The sequence below is a fragment of the Camellia sinensis genome, chromosome 8 (genome assembly GCF_055761805.1).
Source record: "Camellia sinensis isolate YWXY chromosome 8, ASM5576180v1, whole genome shotgun sequence".
NCBI lineage: Eukaryota > Viridiplantae > Streptophyta > Magnoliopsida > Ericales > Theaceae > Camellia > Camellia sinensis.
In genome coordinates, this window is record NC_138968.1 from 92,188,596 (window position 1) to 92,211,704 (window position 23,109).

At 35.5% G+C, this 23,109-nt stretch overlaps 1 protein-coding gene and 1 long non-coding RNA gene across 2 annotated transcripts; both read left to right on the top strand.

Annotated features, from left to right (window-relative positions):
- Positions 1 to 763: 763 nt before the first annotated feature.
- On the top strand, positions 764 to 22,885 carry LOC114312385 (putative adenylate kinase 6, chloroplastic). The gene is made up of 5 exons (XM_028258616.2): positions 764 to 1,453; positions 5,360 to 5,500; positions 7,991 to 8,263; positions 20,409 to 20,586; positions 22,319 to 22,885. Exons 1-4 carry the CDS (start codon positions 1,115 to 1,117, stop codon positions 20,550 to 20,552), a joined length of 897 nt encoding a protein of 298 aa, XP_028114417.1. The 5' UTR covers positions 764 to 1,114; the 3' UTR covers positions 20,553 to 20,586; positions 22,319 to 22,885.
- Positions 16,514 to 16,961, top strand: LOC145797018 (uncharacterized). Its single transcript, XR_014337942.1, has 2 exons — positions 16,514 to 16,683; positions 16,726 to 16,961. It is a non-coding gene; the product is annotated as an uncharacterized LOC145797018 (long non-coding RNA).
- Positions 22,886 to 23,109: the final 224 nt, after the last annotated feature.

A 23,109-nucleotide genomic window follows, 5' to 3' on the forward strand; every position in this document is an offset into this window, starting at 1 on the left:
AAAACTCATAACCAAATACATATCTCGAAACTCCATATTACTTTCACAACTCTACATTCAAATCGTAACCAAATACATAACAAAAAAATTAAAATATTTAAAAATATTTTTATAAAATAGAGTTTGAATTTATTTTTATAAAATATTTTAAAATTTAAAAAATTAAAATCCTAATATTTTGAAATTAAAATATTTAAAAATATTCAAAAAATTAAAAAATTAAAAAAATTGTAACATATTTAAATATTAAAATATTTAAAATCTTAACAAAATTAAAATATTTTAAAAATATTTAAATATTTAAAATATTAAAAAAATAAAATATTGATTTGAATTGAGTTTTGAATTATATATTTAGTTATGAGTTTTGAAAAACAATGATTATATTTTGAATTGAGTTTTAAAAAAATAGGTGTAAAATTATAATTTAAAAACTTGAAACAAACAAAACACTCAGATCAATAGATAGAACTATAATTTGAGAGTCGTGCCCAAGGGAACCGTGTAGTTTGCTTGTAGAGCTCTTTAACCATCTTTAGTACCAAAAAAACAAAAAAAATTAATAAATGATATGTAAATAAAATTTTCCTGTACATAATATTACTTAGGCCTTTCATAATATTACTTAATAACTTAGATTTTAATTAAAATAATTAATAAAAATAAATAAAATAAAATAATTAATTAAAAATATTATATGTTATATATTAACTAATTACTTTTTCTCTCACAATCTTTTAATTTTTTTTATAAATCATCTCAAATATAAATTCTTTTTATTTTATAAAATAATTAAAAAAGAAGTCAGTCAAAATGGTGAGGCACTCAAACAAGACGAGAGAATAGCATCACGTGATAATTAATGTGAAATTTCCGATCTAAAAGACTTTAAAAATTAATGACCTCTCATCAATGAAGCTTGCTGTACGCGACCGAACATGAAAAAAATGTGGTCGGCAGGTTTACACCAGAATCGTATACTTGCTTTTCACAAGCTAGCAACCCCGCATGCTCTACACACGTCGTGCTGGCTTTAATTCAATTCAAGAGACGTCAAACCTTTTTGCTCTCTCTCTCTCTCTCTCTAGAAATCCGAGCTTTGATCTGTTCATCCATGGCTGTCCTGAACCGTCTTCTGAGAAGCTTGACCTTGTCACTCACACTCCGGAGGAGCTTATCATCTTCATCTTTGAATTCGGGAATAGGCCTCGGAGGAGCACCACCACCGCCGCCGCCGCCGTCTTCTCTGAATTTAAGTCTGGGTGGAGGAGGAGGAGGAGGAGACACAACAAACACAAAGAACAGGAATGTGCAGTGGGTGTTTCTTGGTTGCCCAGGCGTCGGCAAAGGTACCTACGCCGGTCGCCTCTCTCACCTCCTCCGTGTCCCTCACATCTCCACCGGCGATCTTGTTCGCGAAGAGCTCTCCTCCCTCGGCCCCCATTCCTCTCAGGTTTCTTAGGGTTATGCTTATTTATTTTTGAATTGTGATTGTCACAAAATGAGATCTCTCTTTTCTTTTTCGATTTGCATTTGCTTTTTGCTGATGATGATTTGATTTGGGGGTTTAATTGTTTAGCTAACTCCCTGAAGAAGCATATCTATGTGGTTTTGTTAAATTACACTTTTACACTGTGTTTGGATTGAGTGATTTGGAGAGAAAAGAAAAGAAATAGAGAGAAATGGTTATCTTAAGTGGAGAGAAATAGAGAGAAACTCATTTCTCTCATAATTCTTATTTTCAATCTTTCTAAAAGTGGAGAGATTGGGAGAGAAAAGAAATCTACAAATGTTTATATTTTCACAATACCAATTTTACCCCTATAAAAATAAAAGAAATAAAATGATTGAAAATATAAAAAGGTTATTTTGGTAATATAACATAAAATAATTTCTTTTCTTTTCTCTTAATGAAATCTACTTATTTTCAATCTTTCCAAAAGTGGAGAGATTGAGAGAGAAAAGAAATCTACAAATGTTTATATTTTCACAATACCAATTTTACCCCTATAAAAATAAAAGAAATAAAATGATTGAAAATATAAAAAGGTTATTTTGGTAATATAACATAAAATAATTTCTTTTCTTTTCTCTTAATGAAATCTAACCAAACAAGAAGGAGAGAAATCAAAATCATTTCTTTTCTTTTATTTCTTACTTATCCAAACAAAAAGGAGAGAAATTACAATCATTTCTTTTCTTTTCTTTTCTTTTCTTTTCTTTTCTCTTATTACTTAAGTAATCATTTCTTTTCTTTTCTGTCCTAAGTTACCAAACATAGCGTTAGTCCTGTCAGAGTTGGTTGTTATCGAATATTACTCTTTTGCCCTCCGTTTGGATCTCAGATGAGGAAAGAAAAAAAAAAAATAGTAATTGTGATTTATGTGGGAAAAGAAAATTAATGTTAGGTTTGATGGGTACGGAAGTTGAGCATTGTGATAGATAGAGAGGGATATGAATGAAATTTCTTTTTCTTCATTTGTATTTTAATGGGTGATTTCAGTATTATAAAAGTTATATAATCAATTAGTTTGGTTTTCCACTGAATCTTGCCACTTTTTTGCCAGAAATCAAATAAGAAAAATAAAAGTTATATAATTTATAATTTATAAACCAAACTTGACAGGGAGTTACCTTGCTCATCATTTCTCACCAAATTACCCCATGATCTGGACCATCATATAATGGAGGCAACTAAAATAAGATTGGAAATGAAATAGTGTGTAAGTTCACTTGATAACTTGAATGCAATTCACATATGGAAAACTCCGAAAGGAAAATTAGTGTGTTCAATGTTTGTTTGCTTATTGAGTTTATTTTTGGCTTATCTGCACCCATGACATGGAACTGTTTTGAAGATGCGGTAATAAGTGTTCTTTCTAAGTTAAGTTGTGTGCGGTGATTCTGAAACAATATTGAGAGCAAAATACGTATATATTAAATTGATAAAATGCAAAAGGTGCAGTAGTACAATATAAATAGGTAAAAATCAAAACCCTTAGGTCCTAATTATAGGGACAAATACTAAACTACTCTTAATGAAATCCTAAAAGCCTAATTACAGGTAATAAGACTTAACTACCCTTAATGACTAAACTAAATAACAAGAACATGAACATAACATATTTCATTCCCCTCTCAAACTAAGGATGCGAATGCAGAGATTATCGAAAGTTTGCTAAGAAAACGAAAGCGAGCAGTAGTGTGAATTTTTGTAAAGAAATCGGTCAACAAGAGGGGGGAACAAAAGGAAGAGTAAGTGTGCCAGCTTGAAGACGCTGCCGAACAAAATGACTATCTATCTCAATGTGTTTTGTACGCAAATGAAAAAACGAGTTGTGGGCAATCTGAACAATACTTTGATTGTCACAGTACAATGGAGTTGGGGAAGACAGAGAAACTTCCATATCAAAAAGAAGCTAACGAAGCCAAACCATTTTAGAAGTAGCATGAGCTATGGCACAATATTCAGCTTCAGTGGTGGAATGAGTAACAACAGATTGTTTGTTACTTGTCGTAGAGATGAGATAATCTCCAAGAAAAACATAGAAACCGGAAGTAGACTTGCGACTGAAGATATCACCAGCCCAATCAACATCAACATAAGTTTGAAGAGTCAAATTTGAAGAGGAAGACAATAATAAGCATTGCAACAAGGTACCCTAAATGTAGCAAAGAACACGTAACAAGGTAGCCCAACGGGTGGAATGAGGAGCAGAGACAAATTGGTTAAGAATGTGCATGGTATAAGTGAGATCTGGATGAGTCACAATAAGGTAAACGAGAACCCACCAACTCACGATATACAATAGGATCCTTGAGAAGAACCCCATCGGAAGTAGAAAACTTAACATGCAATTCGATAGGAGTATCCACAGTCTTGGCATCAGTGAGATTGGCAAGAGAAAAGATATCACTAGCATATTTGGTCTTAGACAGAAGATACCCAGTAGGAGAAAAGGCAACCACAATTCTAAGAAAATACTGAAGAGAACCCAAATCTTTCATTCATCTCAAATTCTAGAAAAAGTTGTTGTCTGACCTCTTGAATAGTACTAGAGTCAGACCCAGTGATGATCATATCACCGACATATAGGAGAAGAAGAACAAGACTAGCAGAAGAACGATAAACGAAAAGAGCCGAATCATATAGGCTTGGACAGAAACCAATCTGGAGAACAACAGACTAAAACTGCTTATACCATGCTCGTGGAGATTGCTTGAGACTATAGAGGGCACAATGAAGATGGCAAACAAGACCTGAAGGATGAGAAAGACCAGATGGAGGTCGTGTATACACTTTTTCTACAAAATGTTCATTAAAAAAAGCATTCTTGACACCTAACTGAAACATAGACCATTGATGGGCAGTAGCAACAGAGATAAGAGTATGAACTGTGTTCATCTTGGCAACGGGGGTAAAAATCTCTTCGTAATCTATCACATACTCTTTAGAAATCCTCTTAGCAACCAAACGGGCTTTGTAACGTTCCAAAGAGCCATCTGAAAAAGTCTTGACCATGTAGATTCATTTGCAACCCACACGATTCTTGCTAGTAGGCAACGGAACCAAGTCCCAAGTTTGAGTTTTAGCTGAAGCAGTTTAACTCCTCATTCATGGTGGTAACTCAATTCGGAAGATAGGTTAGCCGTTTGTACGGCTATGATACCATGAAACAATATTGAGTGCAAAATACGTATGTATTGAATTGATAAAATGTAAAATCTGTAGTGGTACAATATAAATAGGTAAAAGTCATAACCCTAAGATCCTAATTACAGAGACTAAACTACTCTTAATGAAATCCTAAAAGCCTAATTGCAGGTAATAAGACTAAACTACCCTTAATGACTAAACTAAATAACAAAAACCTAAATATAACATATTTCACAGATTCTACTTTAGTTGTGCGCTTAATTGTGGCCTATGTTTGAATCATGAGATGAGAAAAGAAAAGAAATAATTGTGCTCTCTCATTTATGTGAGAAAAGAAAATAAATGATTGTTTTTTCACATTATCATGTTTGGATGAGTAAGATATAGGTATATGGGGGTGATTTGTTTTTCTTCTTTTTTATTTTTATGGGCAATAAAAAATACACAACTATTCATTTCGCTTCTCACCACTTTTGATGAGAAATAAAACTGACAAAATAAGAGAGTTTTCTTTTTTTGTCATTTCTCACCTAACTTATTAACCAAACATGAGAAAAGAGTCTTTTTTCATTTTTTCCCTCATCATTTCTCACCAAATCACGCAATCCAAATCACATAATCCAAACGGACTGTTGCCGTTTTCTTAGATCTTTTTGTCTGTATTCTTTTCTATCTTCATCTTTTGTTCCTTTTCTTTTGCAGCTTGCAGAGATTGTTAACCAAGGGAAATTGGTTTCAGATGAAATTATTATAAATTTGTTGTCCAAACGTCTTGAAGCCGAAGAAGCTAAAGGTCAATCAGGATTTATTCTTGATGGTTTCCCTCGAACTATAAGACAGGCGGTGAGCATTGCCGCCTTTGTTTTTTGTTTTTTGTTTCTTGCTTTTGTAATAATTGTTGGGAGTCTCAAAAATGCAAATTTGGCTGATTAGTACTCTGAGCTGACAACAAGTGCTAAATAAAATTTAATTAATTTTTTTCCTTTTTGATAAGTAAAATCCACTAAAGGTGCCAAGAGAGGGAGAATCTATGTAAAGATGAAGTATACTGATTCTTCAAGGCAAAAACTTCTAAAAATGCTACAAAATAATTGAAAGTAGTAAAGTAGGAAAACAAGAAGGTCATGGATCTGGAATTATTCGGACAAGATAAGCTTGCAAATAGTTTAACGTAGGACAATTTAGGAAACTAGGTTAATGTTGCTTACAATAGGTATTGTGACGGGTTTTGGTTATGGAAAGCTTCTAGGGTTAGGATTCTAAGAGGTAGAACAAAGATTTACGTGTTTGTAAGAACGAAAAGGGTGAATTTGAGTTGATTTCTGAAGTGTTAGGTTGTAGGATTTGTAGAGGAATTAAGCTAGATTTATTTGGACAACAGTGAAATAAATGGTTTCTAGTGTGGATTAAAAGGCGAAAGGTTGGGGATGATTTGAAGTTAGTTGCAGAAGTCTCCCATGGGGGCCTCGCTACTTGCTCCGGAACCTTGCTCCTACTCCCATTGAGAAAGAATCTGCGATGGAAATTTTCAAAGATATGAATCCCAAAGAAATTAAAAAAAAAAAAAATGCTATTAAGTAAAAGAAAATTTGTAGAAGTCATAAGATTATATGAAAATTAACTTAAATCTATTGTAGTATTTCATATTTACATAATATTTATTTTATATTTATAAATAAACAATATATAGTTGACAATTTTCAATATTTATTCATATTTAACATATATATTACAATTAAGCCAAAAACAATTCTTAGGATATATATATATATATATAGTATATATAAACACCCTCAGAGGCGCTCCCTAAGTAGCAACAACACTAACACGCCAACATGTCGATTTTCAAAAAATGTTGGACACGACATGCTTGGGACAAATGAAAATTTTATATTTTTACAGATCAATAATACGCAACTAAAATTTCTGATTTATATTGATACTTTTGTACACTGACTGAAAATGCAGTTTGCAAGAAATTGATCAGAAAATATCATTTTGAGATTACTGTTCAAAATAAGACTGTTTAGCCTTAACATTGTGGAAGAGGTAATATTGTAAGTTGCAATTTTAAGTCAAACTTTGATAGCTCTGCAATTGATTGGTCAAAAAAGAATTGAAATTAACTAGTAGAAGCGGAAGAAGATGTAAGGTAGAAATCATTGATAAGATCCAATGTCCAATAAAGTTTTTGATAATGTAATATTTCTGTGAGAAGGCTGCAATAAATTAGAAATTATACCGCTCTCCATTCCGTTAAAAATCCTCTAGCTGGATCAAATATCCTAAGCATGCCATCTTGTTGCACATTTTAGTAAGCCAGTTCTTGCCCAGAACATTACTTTATAAATTCTCTGATAAGATGATCGTAAACCTGAATATGCTTAGTCTTTTCTTGAAATTATTGAGTTGCTTGCAAAGCATTATTAGGTCTAGTTATTGTTCCATGTTTATAAGCTTACATACTAAGACGTCCAAGGATGATGTCTCAAATTGCTGATACTGAAGTTATCCCTTCCAACAGGGATACCATTAATATATTTACCTAACATTTATGATTAAGTTTTCTTCATTGGATAAACATCATTAGCTTACTCTATATATTTCCTTTTTTTTTTTTTTTTTTTTTTTTTTTGGGGGGGGGGGGGGGGGGGTTATTTACACAAAGACTTCCTAAACTATTGAAAAATATCATTTTGACCCTATAGATTATAAAAGCATACAAATGGACCTCCTAAATTATTGAGAAGTATCACTTTGTCTCCTAAACTATAAAAATGAATAGATAGACCCCCTAAATTATAAAAATGTACCAATTGGACCCCCTAATAGAAGGGTTAGGGGTCAAAGTGAAACACGTCAATAGTTTAAGGGATCCATTTGTATGCTTTTATAGTTTAGGAGGCGAAGCGATACTTCTCAATAGTTTAGGGAGTTTATTTGTACGTTTTTATAGTTCAGGAGGTCAAAGTAATACTTTTTAATAGTTTAGAGGGTCTCTATGTAAATAACCATTTTTTCTTCCATCGTGGAATTTAGAATTTACTCAAAAATTCCAAGATTCTTTGTTTTCTACCTCTGAGCAACATCTTCTGGAGGATTATAATTTATATTCTAAAATTTAGTAAAGATCTGACACACCAACACCCATGTCTAATATGTCCATAGTCCAAGATGCTTAGCTGAGGTCTTTTTATCAGTATTATTTTTCAGTTCCATGTTGCATATAAATTTTAGAATTTTATTCTTCTGTCATTTTGAGAGAAGACCCTTTAGAATTTTGTGCTCTTCTGCATCCTACTAATTTGCCTTTTGGAATTTGTTAATTTTCAGGAAATTTTAGAGGGAGTGATGGACATTGACCTGGTAGTCAATTTGAAACTTCGGGAAGAAGCATTGCTTGCAAAGTGCCTCGGAAGAAGGATTTGCAGTGAGTGTGGAGGGAATTATAATGTTGCCTGCATTGACATCAAGGGTGGAGATGGAAGCCCTGAATTGTACATGGCACCGCTTCTTCCCCCACCTCATTGTGCATCAAAACTTATCACCCGGTCTGATGACACTGAAGAAGTTGTAAAGGAACGCCTCCGAGTATACAATGAAATGGTAATACTTCATCTTCTCAGGTCTTTTGTTGTGTTTATTAATATTTCTCCGTGCGCTTAAAGAACGTAATATTCTATTAATGTGTTTTTATGGATAGTATTTTGTAATTCTAGATTTCATGACAAGATTGTGTAGTGAAACACTGATTGTTATATATTGAATTTATTATTTACACCACAATATTTAAAAAAATCCTGCAGAAGCTCATTATTATAATAGGGTAAATTGCACTATTCTTCCCTTTGTTTTTCAACAATTGCAGAATTTTGCACTCTCGTGCTTTTTTTGACAATTCGCACAAACCTTTCTTTTGATAAAGGCAAATGAAACTAAGGAAAGGCTGATGTCAGTTTTGCGCTTATTCTAGCAAATTTACTTAACAATTATTTTTTTATTTTAAATTACTTATGTGCTTTTATACAAACTAATATAAATTATATAATTCTTTAATGCTGTCCAACCAAGTCTTGTCATGCAGCCTTTTATTTAAAGAACAATGAATCAATAACACCCAATCTATTCCCACCCCCATCACCAGGCTCTACAACCAAAACAGATGCACCCTCATCAGCTAACTTTACAAATCAACACCCAAGACCTAAGGAAATCTGTATTCCCAAAGATAGATAGTGAGTACAACGACCATTGGTACTGCTACATATTATGCAGTTCTTCGTTATCTATATGATGACGATGCGCCAATGAATCATCATGTTTTCGCTCTTCCCCATGGATTATGGTCTTATAGACTCACACGTACACACTAGCATGCTCACACACACACACACACACACACACAGAGATAAATAACTATTCATATGTATATACGGTTGAATTGGATAACACAAACCACTTGTTGGAAACTATTGTTGTAATGATGAACATATATAAAGTTTGATATACACAATATATAAATATATGTATACATATTGGATTTTATATGTATATATGGACATTGTACATTTGTGCATATATGTATGTGTATATAGTTATATACTTGCTGGAAATTTGTGTTAATGCATATAATAAGATAGTGACATATTATAGTGGTGTTGGTGGTAGATAGTGGCATGTATAGAATATGATAGTGGTGTTGGTGGTAGATAGTGGCATGTATAGAATATGATAGTGGTGTTGGTGGTAGATAGTGGCATGTATATAATATGATAGTGGTAGATAGTGGTAATATATAATATGTAAGTGGCATATAATGGGTTATAATGATGTTTGTAATATCTCCTATATAAGGAGTGTCATTTGGTCTTGTAAAATAAGAAGTTTTGAATATAACAGAAATATATTCCTTCTTCCTCATATTTTCGGAGTTCTTCTTCCTCATATTTTCTAAGTTGGTATCAGAGCTACAAAAAACACAGCAGCCCTAAAACCGTCATAGCCATGTCGGAAGTCACGTCCGAAACCACTTCAACCCCTACCGCTGCCATTCCGGTGAAAACGTCAAACTCTCACTCTGTCCAAATCACCACCATCCGCCTAAATGGTGATAATTTTCTCCGCTGGTCACAATCTGTCCGGATGTATATCCGTGGGCAAGGAAAGATCGGTTACATCACTGGTGACAAGAAGGCTCCTGCTGTTAATGATCCGCTGTTCGACAGTTGGGACGCTGAAAATTCCATGGTTATGACATGGTTGGTCAATTCCATGGAGGAGGATATAAGCTCTAATTACATGTGCTATCCTACTGCACAAGAATTGTGGGATAATGTTAGTCAGATGTATTCTGACCTAGGAAATCAATCTCAAGTTTTCGAATTAACTTTGAAGTTGGGAGAGATTCGTCAAGGAGATGATTCCGTCACCAAATATTTCAATTCGTTGAAAAGGTTGTGGCAGGATCTTGACATCTTCAACACATACGAATGGAAATCAGTTGACGACTGCAACCACCACAAGAAAACTGTGGAAGACAGCCGTATTTACAAGTTTCTTGCCGGCCTCAACATTGAGTTCGATGAAGTGCGAGGAAGAATTATTGGCAGACCTCCTCTCCCATCCATTGGCGAAGTATTTGCCGAAGTCAGAAGGGAAGAGAGCCGAAGAAGCGTCATGCTTAAGAAAAAAGGTACTGGTGAATCAATTGAAATTTCTGCTTTAATTAGCGATGCTGCGGCCAACAAGGCTGCAAATTACCAGCGCAGGTTTGATGATAAGCCACGGGTCTGGTGTGATTTTTGCAACAAGCCTCGCCATACACGCGAAACGTGTTGGAAGATCCATGGCAAACCTGTCAACTGGAAAAGCAGCAAACGAGGAGAGAAGAATCGTGGCTTTCCTACCGCTAATGAAGCCGATTCAGGTCCCTTCAACAAAGAGCAGATTGATCAACTCTTAAAGCTGATAAAATCCAACTCCTCATCCGGTACTCCTAGTGTTTTGTTGGCACAAACAGGTAGAAATCCTAAAGCCTTCTCTTGCCTAAACTTCTCTCCGTGGATCATAGATTCCGGTGCCTCCGATCACATGACTAGTTTTTCCCATTTATTTAGTACCTATTTCCCTTGTTCTGGTCATGACAAAATCAGAATAGCCGATGGTAGTTTTTCACCTATTGCAGGAAAAGGATTTATTAAACTAACTGAGAAAATTAATCTCAATGCTGTTCTTCACGTCCCCAACTTAGCCTGTAACCTTTTGTCTGTCAGTAAACTATCTAAGGATTCTAATTGTCATGTTACATTTTTTGAATCCCATTGTGAATTTCAGGACCAGAACTCGGGGATGATGATTGGGCGTGCTAGGATGCTTGAAGGTCTTTACTACTTTGATGAAGTACCTGTTAGTAATAAAAAAGCTCAGAGCTTTAATAGTACTAGTTCAATCTCTGTTCGAGAAAAAATAATGCTATGGCACTATAGGCTAGGACATCCTAGTTTTCTTTATCTGAAACATTTATTTCCAGAATTATTTAAAGGGATTGATTGTTCTTCTTTTCATTGTGAAAGTTGCATTTTTGCAAAATTTCATCGCTCTACTTATTTGCCAAAACCTTACCAGGCTTCCAAACCTTTTTATTTGATTCATAGTGATGTTTGGGGCCCTTCTAAAATCACTACTCTTTCTGGTAAAAGATGGTTTGTTACATTTATTGATGACCATACCCGCTTATGTTGGATTTATTTGATGAATAAAAAATCTGACGTGAAAAATTTATTCACAAATTTTTACAATATGATTGAAAACCAATTTCAAACCAAAATTGGTATTTTACATTCTGATAATGGAACAGAATATTTCAATGAGCAGTTGGGTGAGTTTTTGAAAAAAAAAGGGATTTTTCATCAATCTACATGTCGGGATACCCCTCAACAAAATGGCATTGCAGAACGAAAAAATAAACATCTACTTGAAGTAGCACGTGCTATAATGTTTTACATGCATGTTCCTAAATATTTATGGGGTGAAGCAATTTTAACAGCCTCTTATTTGATAAACAGGATGCCTACAAAGGTGTTAACATACAAAACACCTTTCGATTATCTCAAAACTTTTTTTCCTGACACGAGGTTGTTTTCTGATTTACCCGCCAAAGTTTTTGGATGTACTGCCTATGTTCATGTTCCTAGTCAATTTCGTTCAAAACTTGACCCCCGTGCTATAAAATGTGTTTTTTTTGGGTTATTCCTCAAACAAAAAGGGGTATAAGTGTTTCGATCCTCAAACCAAGAAATTTCATGTGAGTATGGATGTGTCATTTGTGGAAACAAAATCCTATTTCCCCAACACTTCTCTTCAGGGGGAGACAAGTGGAGTAGAAGACCGTTTTTGGGATATTTCTATCCCGCTCCCCAATGTCATTTATCCTACACAAAAACCACATCTGTCTGATAATGATCACTTAGGAGAACCAAGTTCTATGGTGCCTAGTCAAGAAGATTCTTGTTTAGGGGGAGAAATACTACAAAATGATCTAAATCCTGAGCTTCAGGTTTATACTAGGAAGCGATTTCATCTGAGGAATAATGACCCGAATGTCCATCCTAATGACCCGAATGTCCACCCGAGTTCTGGCATCGAAATTTTAGGTAATCCTATTCCTTCTATTTCCGACCTTGATGTTCCTATAGCAATTAGGAAAGGTGTCCGAAATTGCATTAAACATCCTATTGCAAATTACCTCTCCTATCAAAGACTGTCTAAAAACCATAGAGCTTTCACATCTAGGATTTCACACTTGTTTGTTCCAAGGAATATACAGGAAGCATTGGATGATCCGAATTGGAAATTAGCAGTCATGGAGGAGATGAATGCTTTAAGGAGAAGTGGTACTTGGGAGATAGTTGATCTACCCAAAGACAAGAAAACAGTTGGGTGTAAATGGGTATTTACGATAAAATGTAACGCAGATGGAAGCGTTGAGAGATACAAGGCGAGACTGGTGGCTAAAGGCTTCACTCAAACTTATGGGATCGACTATCAGGAGACGTTTGCTCCTGTTGCTAAAATAAATTCCATCAGAGTACTGTTATCTCTTGCAGTAAATTCAGATTGGCCTCTACATCAACTTGACATTAAAAATGCATTTCTCAATGGTGATCTTGAAGAGGAGGTGTTCATGAGCCTACCGCCGGGATTTGAGCAGAGACTTGGAAGCGACAGAGTATGCAGATTGAACAAGTCATTATACGGACTCAAACAATCACCAAGAGCATGGTTTGAACGCTTTGGGAAGGCAGTTATCAGTTGTGGCTTCTCGCAGAGTCAAGCAGATCACACAATATTTTATAAACATTCAAAAAACAGTAAAATTGCAATTTTGATTGTTTATGTTGATGACATCATTTTAACTGGTAATGATGAAGCAGAGTTAGCAGCCCTCAAAGAGAAACTCGCAAAAGAATTTCACATTAAGGATCTGGGAGCCCTCAAGTATTTCCTCGGAATGGAATTTGCAAGATCCAAGGAAGGTATATTCGTTAATCAGAGAAAATATGTTCTTGATCTCCTTGGAGAAACAGGTATGCTTGGTTGTAAGATGGTGGAGACTCCGATCGAGCCTAACTTGAAGTTACAAGCTGCTAAGGCTGAAGAAGTCAAAGAGAGGGAACAATATCAGCGACTTGTCGGGAAATTGATTTACTTGTCTCATACGCGGCCTGATATTGCCTTTGCAGTCAGCATGGTAAGTCAGTTCATGCACTCACCAGGGGCAGAGCACTTTGAGGCCGTTTATAAGATCTTAAGATATTTGAAAGGAACTCCAGGGAGAGGCTTACTGTTCAAGAAACATGGACATCTTCAAGTTGAAGTATACACAGATGCAGACTGGGCAGGAAGTGTTACAGATAGGAGATCAACATCCGGATACTGCTCCTTTGTAGGTGGGAACCTAGTTACATGGCGGAGTAAAAAACAGAATGTGGTAGCTAGAAGTAGTGCAGAAGCAGAGTTCAGAGCTGTTGCCCATGGAATCTGTGAAGTAATGTGGATTAAAAGAATTCTTGAAGAATTAAAGCTTTCTCACCCGACACCTATGAAGGTCTATTGTGACAACAAAGCAGCTATATCTATAGCTCATAATCCAGTTCTACATGATCGCACAAAACATATAGAAGTGGATAAACATTTCATCAAGGAGAAAATCAATACTGGCATAATCTGTATGACCTACCTTCCAACAGGTGAACAATTAGCTGATGTGCTAACGAAGGGACTACACAAGAAGCAATTTGATAAGCTGACTAGCAAGCTGGCTATGGAAGATATCTTCAAACCAGCTTGAGGGGGAGTGCTGGAAATTTGTGTTAATGCATATAATAAGATAGTGACATATTATAGTGGTGTTGGTGGTAGATAGTGGCATGTATAGAATATGATAGTGGTGTTGGTGGTAGATAGTGGCATGTATAGAATATGATAGTGGTGTTGGTGGTAGATAGTGGCATGTATATAATATGATAGTGGTAGATAGTGGTAATATATAATATGTAAGTGGCATATAATGGGTTATAATGATGTTTGTAATATCTCCTATATAAGGAGTGTCATTTGGTCTTGTAAAATAAGAAGTTTTGAATATAACAGAAATATATTCCTTCTTCCTCATATTTTCGGAGTTCTTCTTCCTCATATTTTCTAAGTATACTATACATATGTTCTATGACGCACAAATGCGAACACACAAGCATGGACACAGGACATGATAATTTCAAAAAAATCAAGACACGGACAATTAAGATATGGATTTTTTTAATATTTTTATTTGCTGTGTAAATATTATATCCACAAACAAACTAATATTAGTGAAAGTTACTAATTTAACATAAAAAACACTAAATTTGAATTATTAAGCCACTAGATTTGTGTTGCGGCATTAGGGCTCGAGGGATTGTTAGAAGCCAATCTCTCAACTTCACAAGTGTGGTTAGATTTGTGTGCGTACTATTATCCACCACACCAAACCATCAGAATTCCACACAAAATCAATTTGAGAGTCATAAAAATAATAATTTTAAAACAATTCACTTCTAGGAAAAAATCAACCCAAATTTAACCCATTGATTACGGTCAACCCACCTTTTCAATTCATCCAAAATGTCTCTCTCAAAACACTGCAATACCATGTTCATCACCTTCAAGTGCTGTGCTGCCACCACACAAATCACTCATCACCGTCAATTCTCACCCCATCAAGCTCGAATCTCTTCTAAGCCCATCAATCAGCATCTTATTCGATAAGTACCCAAACAATCTGAAACCTTGTACAACCACTACTGGCACTACAATCACCACAATCACAATGGCAAACAGCACCCACCACTTGGATCATCCTTTTTGTCAAGCTGTAAGCCAAATCTCAATTTTCATCAAGTCAACATTTATAAAATTACACATTGGTTTGTATTAAACACATAATAAGAAACGACACTTCAAATAGGTGTCATAGCCATGTCAGACACATCGGAAAAGGCAAGGACATGTGTCTGACAAGGCACTTGACACTCTTGTTTCTTTATCTATTTGTGTGTCACTTTTTATATATTTTCATATTCCTGTTTCTTTTTGGTGGTAAGATATAAATGAACGCACCTGATCACTGCCTCAATGGGATACCAGCCATTACACTGGGTAAATAGAGCTAGCGGATATGGAACCCTTTGACCTTCTTAACTGGGGAAGCATTAAATATCATGAAGCACCGACACTTCAAAATGGGTGTCATGTCGGACACATATGGACACCGATACGCCGGGGACACACATGTCCACGTGTCCGACATGCCATTGGGTGTGTCGATTTTTATTTTTTTTTATTTTTATTTTTTCGCAAAACACTTTGGGGTTACTTCATGGACACGCATATATGTTTTAACATGCCAATGGACACCTTTGTGAGTTTCTTTTTATAATTTTAGAAAGCTAATTTGGTATCAAAGTAAAATATATGAAAACAAAGACTGAGTAAAGTGAAAATAAAAATAAAAGTACATCCACATTTACATTGATGCCTTTTATATCTCCGTACCCTAAATTTATATTTATATACATAGCCAATAAAAATATAAAAATATTTTTTCTTCGTATTCCCGCTTTGTCTGTATCTTAATTTTTTCAAAATTGTTGTGTCCTCCGTTATTAGAATTTTACGATTTGCGATTCGATTCACAATTCAATTCACAATTTTTGCAAAATCGATACGAATATACGGATGAATCTATTTTGGAAGTGAATTTTTAGTGAATCGCACGATGTACAATTGATTCACGATTCGATTTACTTTTTATGATTCATGTAATTTTTGAAATTATTGTGTCCGACATATTTTTGACTTTTTTTTTCCCCCATCTTTTTAGTGAAAATGATATAATACAACTTCTAATAGCGTTTAATACCAAAATAACCAATATATATACATGATTTGTTGTTATTTTGGTGATCATTGAGTTTTTAATAGGATCCAATTAGATTCAGTCAAATCCAACATATTTTTAACCTTCTCATTTTTTCCCCTTTAAAAAATCATAATATATTTTCTAAAGATGTTTAATATTAAAGTTACACTATGAATTATCTATTGATATTCTATTAAATTGAATATTATATGTGTGAGGTCAATTGTACCTTTTAGAATGTTTTAGGCTTTAAAATCAAAGATTCTAAATAATTTTTTCTTATTATTTGTTCACTTTTACTTAGAAAAGTATATATGCTTATTGTCAATATATCAATATCGTTGTTAATTATTGTTACTTTGGAAATTGATAGTTTGTCTATTTGGTTATTGTTTTTATTGTAAGAAATAATGTATAGAGAAAGAGAGAGAATAAATTGTATGTATTATTATTGATTGATATATTGATATCTATTACAATGATTCATGATTCCTATATATAGAAGAGGGTGAGTGTGTAGTAGGTAAGGAGTAGGTGAAGTGGAGGTGATAGTGGTGTAGTGGGTTAGGTTTAGTGGAGTAGGTGAGGTGGTAGTGGTGTAGTGGGTTAGGTTTAGTGGAGTAGGTGAGGTGGTAGTGGTGTAGTGGGTTAGGTTTAGTGGAGTAGGTTTAAGTGGGTGAAGTAGGTGGAGAGTAGGTGGATTTTAACAGCCCCCCGCAAACTCAAGGGGGATAGGAACTAACCAACTTGAGTTTGGAGAGAGTAACAAAACAAGAAAATACATAAAAATAAAAGAGGATAAGAGACACTGTATGGTCGTGTCAGACCATTGGTGAAGACACTGGATGGTGGTGTCATAACATTGTAGAGGACACTGTATGGGGGTGTCATAACCATGTAGAGGACACTGTATGGTGGTGTCATAACGGTGTAGAGGACACTGGATGGCGGTGTCAGACCGATGTAGAAGACAGTTTATGGGGTCATGTCGGACCGCTGTAGCAGACAATGTGGTGACAGTTGTTGTGACAGTTTACGGAGTCTTGCTGGACCCTTGTAGAAACTAACCGGAATCAATGTCGGGACAGTTTACAGAGTCTTGTCGGACCCATAAAGGAGCTAACCGGAATCAATGTCGGGACAGTTTACAGAGTCTTGTCGGACCCTTGAAGGAGCTAACCGGAATCAATGTCGGGACAGTTTACAGAGTCTTGTCGGACCCATAAAGGAGCTAACCGGAATCAATGTCGGGACAGTTTATAGGGTCATGTCGGACCGTCGTAAAAGTTGCACCCTCAAAAGGCGTGCCCAATCTTTCAAAAGGCGTGCCATCAAAAGGCGTGCCCAATTCATCAAAAGGCGTGCCATCAAAAGGCGTGCCATCAAAAGGCGCGCCCATATTGTCGGCGAGCGTCGAGCGGCGCATGATGCGCGTGTCTGCCGCTTCGTCAGGGTCTTTATAAATCGAAGCGGAGGCTGAGGTTGGGAAGCATAACAAACCAGTCTGAAACCTCTGAACCTTTGCAGTCTGAAACACTCTGTAACCAACCCTTCTCTGAAACACTCTGCAACCCATAACATGGCCTCTTCTTCCCGTCCAGCTAACCAGAACATGGCCTCCTCTTCCCGTGGGCTACTTACGCTCTTTCCAGAACTGAATGAGTCCACAAGAGAAATAACTGGTGCGGTGGCCAGTGAACCTCAACCAAACACCTCTGGTTTTGCTCCGTTGAACTTTCCGATGCGGTCAGTGGAGCAAAAAATGGCGGTGCAGTCGGATGTGGAGGTCAATCAGTTTACCTTGAAGTCATGTGTGGAAACCATGACTGCGGTTACAAATTTGTCGAACCGGCTGCAGAGTAGGACAAATGAGGTGCAGCAGTTAAACGCCCAACTGGCTCTGCTCCAACGCATGTATAAGGATGCGCGAGCAGAGATAAGTGTGCTAAAGGCGGAAAACAAGGAGCTGAAGCGGAAGGCCAGTTTTATGTTCCGATTTGGAGGGCCGCCATATGCTGCAGTGGAGGAGCAGGGAGTAGTGATCATGCCCAGTGGAGTGGGAAATACGGAGGCAACACCGGCAAGGGCCGCCCAAGACGGTGGCAAGAAGAAAAGACCGGCGGAATAGGCGAGAAGAAAAATCCCACTGTTCCGATTTGTGTTGGTTGTGTTTTGTTTTGTTTTGTGTTGTTTTATTTTTATTTTTTTTATTTTTATTTTTTTTATGGTGTAAAATGCTGATCGGGGTTGATCCCCGGCATGAAGAAATGACAAGTTTGGAAAATGTTGTTTTTTTTTTTTTGTTTTTTGTTTTTTGTTTTTTGTTTTTTTTTTTTGTTTTTGTTTTGGGAGTGTTTTGTTGAAAAAATAAAAATAAAATGAAAGAAAACAAGGGAGAAAGAAAATAGATAAAAAATATTTATAGATGGATTATATGAAAAACATCAGTGCGATTGTTTCAAAATAAAGTGGGGTATTTAAAAAAGAGGAAAAGTGACTAGGAAAAAATAAATAAAAATAAGTGATTTTTGAAATCAAATGGAGGAGAGAGAGGGACAAACCCATGTGATAAAGTGGAGAGAGAGTCGGTGAGTGGGGTGCAAAAGGTGAAGGAGAAATGATGGATTGAAAATGGTTTGGGTCAAAAGTGGACACTGTTAGTGGGGAACATGAGTGCATTGATTATTTGATATAATAATAATAATAATAAAAATAAAAAGTTAGAACAGTTGGAGAGAATGAGTGGAGTATGGTAAGGGTTTCATCCAAAGCCAAAATTCCTACAGCGAATCACTTCGCAAATCCTAGCATGAGCTTTTTCTCTTTCCAGGCTTATTCATGAATTTCCTGGTGATTTCAAGAGCCTCTGGTGGCATTGTGGCAGAGAACACCCCAACCTGGATTTTGGGTGGCAGCAACTGAGAACACCCCAACCTGGATTTTGGGTGGCAGCAACTGGAAAATATCATAGATCTGATTTTTAAAAACCTCGTGACAGCATTTCATCAGCTTCATCCAAGACAAACATTTTGATGTAAACAGGGCGAAGTGATTGTCTCCGCAACATGTCAAACACACGACCAGGAGTACCAACAACAACATGAACCCCACTGGAGAGAATGCGCTGATCTTCGCGCACACTAGTCCCTCCAACACAAGCATGAACCTTCACACTTTGCTGGGCAAGTTCAAGAGTGGGTGGAAGAACCAAAGCTTAGCACTCAACCAAGCTATAATCTAGCTGCTGCAGAATTCCAGAGCAGAATGTTGCAGTGTTTCCAGTTCCAGACTGTCTCGTCATATGAGGTGAAGAATTCTTCTCCATCAGCCTCACACATGACTACAGTTGCACAAATCTTTGTTGATTTTATCAGCGGAATAGGTTGAGGTCCGGCGGGCGGCTAAGGTGAGGTTGCCGCCCGCCGGGGAAGCGAAAATACTAGGTTTTAAACCAGCTCTGATACCATGTAAGAAATAATGTATAGAGAAAGAGAGAGAATAAATTGTATGTATTATTATTGATTGATATATTGATATCTATTACAATGATTCATGATTCCTATATATAGAAGAGGGTGAGTGTGTAGTAGGTAAGGAGTAGGTGAAGTGGAGGTGATAGTGGTGTAGTGGGTTAGGTTTAGTGGAGTAGGTGAGGTGGTAGTGGTGTAGTGGGTTAGGTTTAGTGGAGTAGGTGAGGTGGTAGTGGTGTAGTGGGTTAGGTTTAGTGGAGTAGGTTTAAGTGGGTGAAGTAGGTGGAGAGTAGGTGGATTTTAACATTTATTAAGAATGGTTGATAAGAAATATCTAAAAAAGTAAAAAGGTGAGATGGTTATCTTATGTAGGAACTTTTGTTAACTTCTTCCTATTAATCTATGTGATTATCATTCAAAATAACATTTTTATTGATTTAAGTTTAAATATTTTATATTCATAAGATATATTTAATATCTAAGTGTGTAGATATATGTTTTTAAGTAATTTAAAAAAAGTGACTGAATCTTTATGATTTACGATTCAATTCAATTCAATTCGCGATTCTTTACGAGGTAATTTCGATTCACGATACGAATCTCGATTTGACAACTATGGCTATGTCTCATGTCCATACCTGTATTTGTGTCTGTGCTAAGGATATCCTTAATCACAGCTTAACGATGTCCCTTACTCAATTAGAACATTCTGCTTGAACCTGAAAATTAGAGCAACCAAAACTAATTTATCGTTAATCAATTGGGACTATTACTAGTGGTTTGTTAACTGACGTGTGATTGCAAAAATATTTTGAACCTGCAGAGCCGACCCGTGGAGGAATTCTATCGCAGTCGTGGGAAGTTGTTAGAGTTTGATCTTCCAGGGGGAATCCCAGAATCCTGGCCAAAACTACTTCGAGCATTGAATCTGGATAATCACGAGTACACCACATCTGCAGCAGCATAGATTCTTGCAGTGTAGATAGTGTATTATTATCAAGGTAAGTTGATCATTCTTTCCATTTGTGATATGTGTGCATATTAATTTGTACGGAAGAAGTATAATTCTATTCTTATGCAATAAAGTAAAATCTTGAAAGATTCCCTAACTATTTGTCGAGGTAACTTCCTTTTGGCTTGGTTAGATACGTCTGGGATGGTTTTATGTATGTATGGCATATTATGTGGCTCTACTTATCCAGGAAAAGAAAAAGAAAAGTAGTAAAAGGCTCTTGGTCATTTCATTTGTGTATTATCCCAGTATTAGTTTAGATGATAGTAAGTAACATATTTTACTTAACCTAAATTACCTTTACATGATCAAATAACTGCTTCAATTCTCTGTAATTGTAGGGGCATGGGAAATATTGACATACACATACCAATAATGGCTAGTATCTATCTATGTTCTTCCATATCTTTACTAGCTGTCTACCCATATCTATATCTATCTATTTATCTATACTATATATAAAGTGAAGCTTGGAGATGGTGTTGACACAGGCGCTTCTATTTGCACCTCAAAAAGTAGGTTAGGCAATCCAATTTAATATTACTATTAAGTCGTCCCTATTTAAAATGACTAAAATGTACTTGAAAAATGTAAATAGAAGTGTTTTGAATACCCAATTCATCATCAGCCCCAATATTTCTTTTCTCTCTATCTTCGTACTTTCATCACTTTGCATCTTCATACCCAACCCTAACCCAACCCTGTTTGTTTTAGTTCATCATTCTTGCATTCTATTTCATATTGAAATCAATAATGGGTAATAAAGAAGATGTTTCCAAGCAATTTTCTATAGAAAAAGTAAGTTTTTAATTGTTGTTCATCATTTTTCGTAAGTTGTTTTTCCGAATTGATTTGGCACTGAGTATCCGAACAAACTTCACATGTTTGGAATTAAGTATCCGGACAAATATATTTTGTTCGGCACTGAGTATCCATATGCAACTGGAACTTAGAATGGACGGATTGTGTTGAGGAGCAGAAACTCTCTTCGTCTCGGAATCCCTCTTTGTCTCCGATGAACTCAGAATCTCTTTTCGTCACTTGGAATTCCAGAGACCCAAATGTAGTTTTTATTTCTCTGTTTATTAGTCATGGGATGTACAAAGTAGGTTTGTATAGGGTTTTAGAATTTTTAGGGTTATGATAGATATTATTTGGGGTGTCCAAACAAATAAATAAAATTTCAAATTTATTATTGCCCAATCTACTTTTTCGGGTGCAAATAGAAGCTCCCTGTTGACACAAAGGGTTGGTTTAGGATGTTTTAAAAAAGTGCACTTTTTGACTTATTGGCTTATATGGGTTGGGTTTGATGTGATGTGTTAGAGAGGTGATGTGATTTAAATAAGATGATGTGACTTAAATAGGATAGTGACTTTTTGTATTATTTAGTAGATGTCAAACTTGGCCAAAATGTCAGAATTTTTGATTTCCGAAAATGCCCTTCTAGCATAATTAAAATACAAAATTATATAGAGAAAAAGTTGATACTCGAAACTAAAATCTTTGGTCGGGTAGACAATGTGTGCTTTTAAATCCAAATCAAAGTTTATATTTTTCAGATTTAACAAAACATCTATTTGGTGGTCAGACACGACTAGTTATTATATAAGAACACAACTTACTTGGTGAAGCTATGTCACAATTTTTTTCATGCCCAAATTACCCCTGCATAACTGCCAATTTCTTTTATTTTAAATTTTTATTTCTTCTGCAATCAGGTTTTTTCCTGAGAAGATGGTTACAACTGTCTTTCACTGGTGCACATGCATCGTGTCTATGCATAGTCTTCTAGTCTGAATAATGCCAAGCAATTTTTGAAGTTGAAAGTCTCTAGCAGTGCGAAGTTCCAAATCTACTATTGACTCTACTGTATCAACTTTATCCATTCTTGTATTGTACGTAGTTGCGAAAAAAGAAGAAGAAAAGAAATGACCCCATGGTGTAAACTCTGGTGTTTGTGTGGGGTAGAAATTTGGATACTAATAATTGAAACATGAGTTTGTCACTATTCGATACTGACCAACCATTTGAGGTAGAAGTTCTGGTGGCAGGGGAAGCTGGAATTGAAGATTTATGATTATTTACTGTTAATTAAGGTTATTTAGGTCCTGTTTGGTATTGTTTTCAATTTTTGTTTTTGTTTTTCTTGTTTTTAGAAATAAAAATAATAAGTTCAAAAAGCTGATGTCATTGTTGTTATTATTGTTAATTTTTTTTTTCTTTTTTGAGGGAGATGTCAAGGTATGTTACTACTATCAAAATAAAACAAAATTAGTTGCTCCTAATGTCAAAATGCAACAATACATGATGCTTGGATGGTAGCCAAACGTGCCCGTGCTTCGATCATAAAAGTTGTGAATGAGTCAAGTAGAATAATATGTTGTTATTTATCAAAAAAAAAGTAGAATAATATGTTGTTTAAGTTTTATTTGAAAATTTAACGAATTTCAAAATGTTTTTAAGCTTGGCTTGTTTACCTTTTGTTAGATAAATATACATTTTTGGAAGC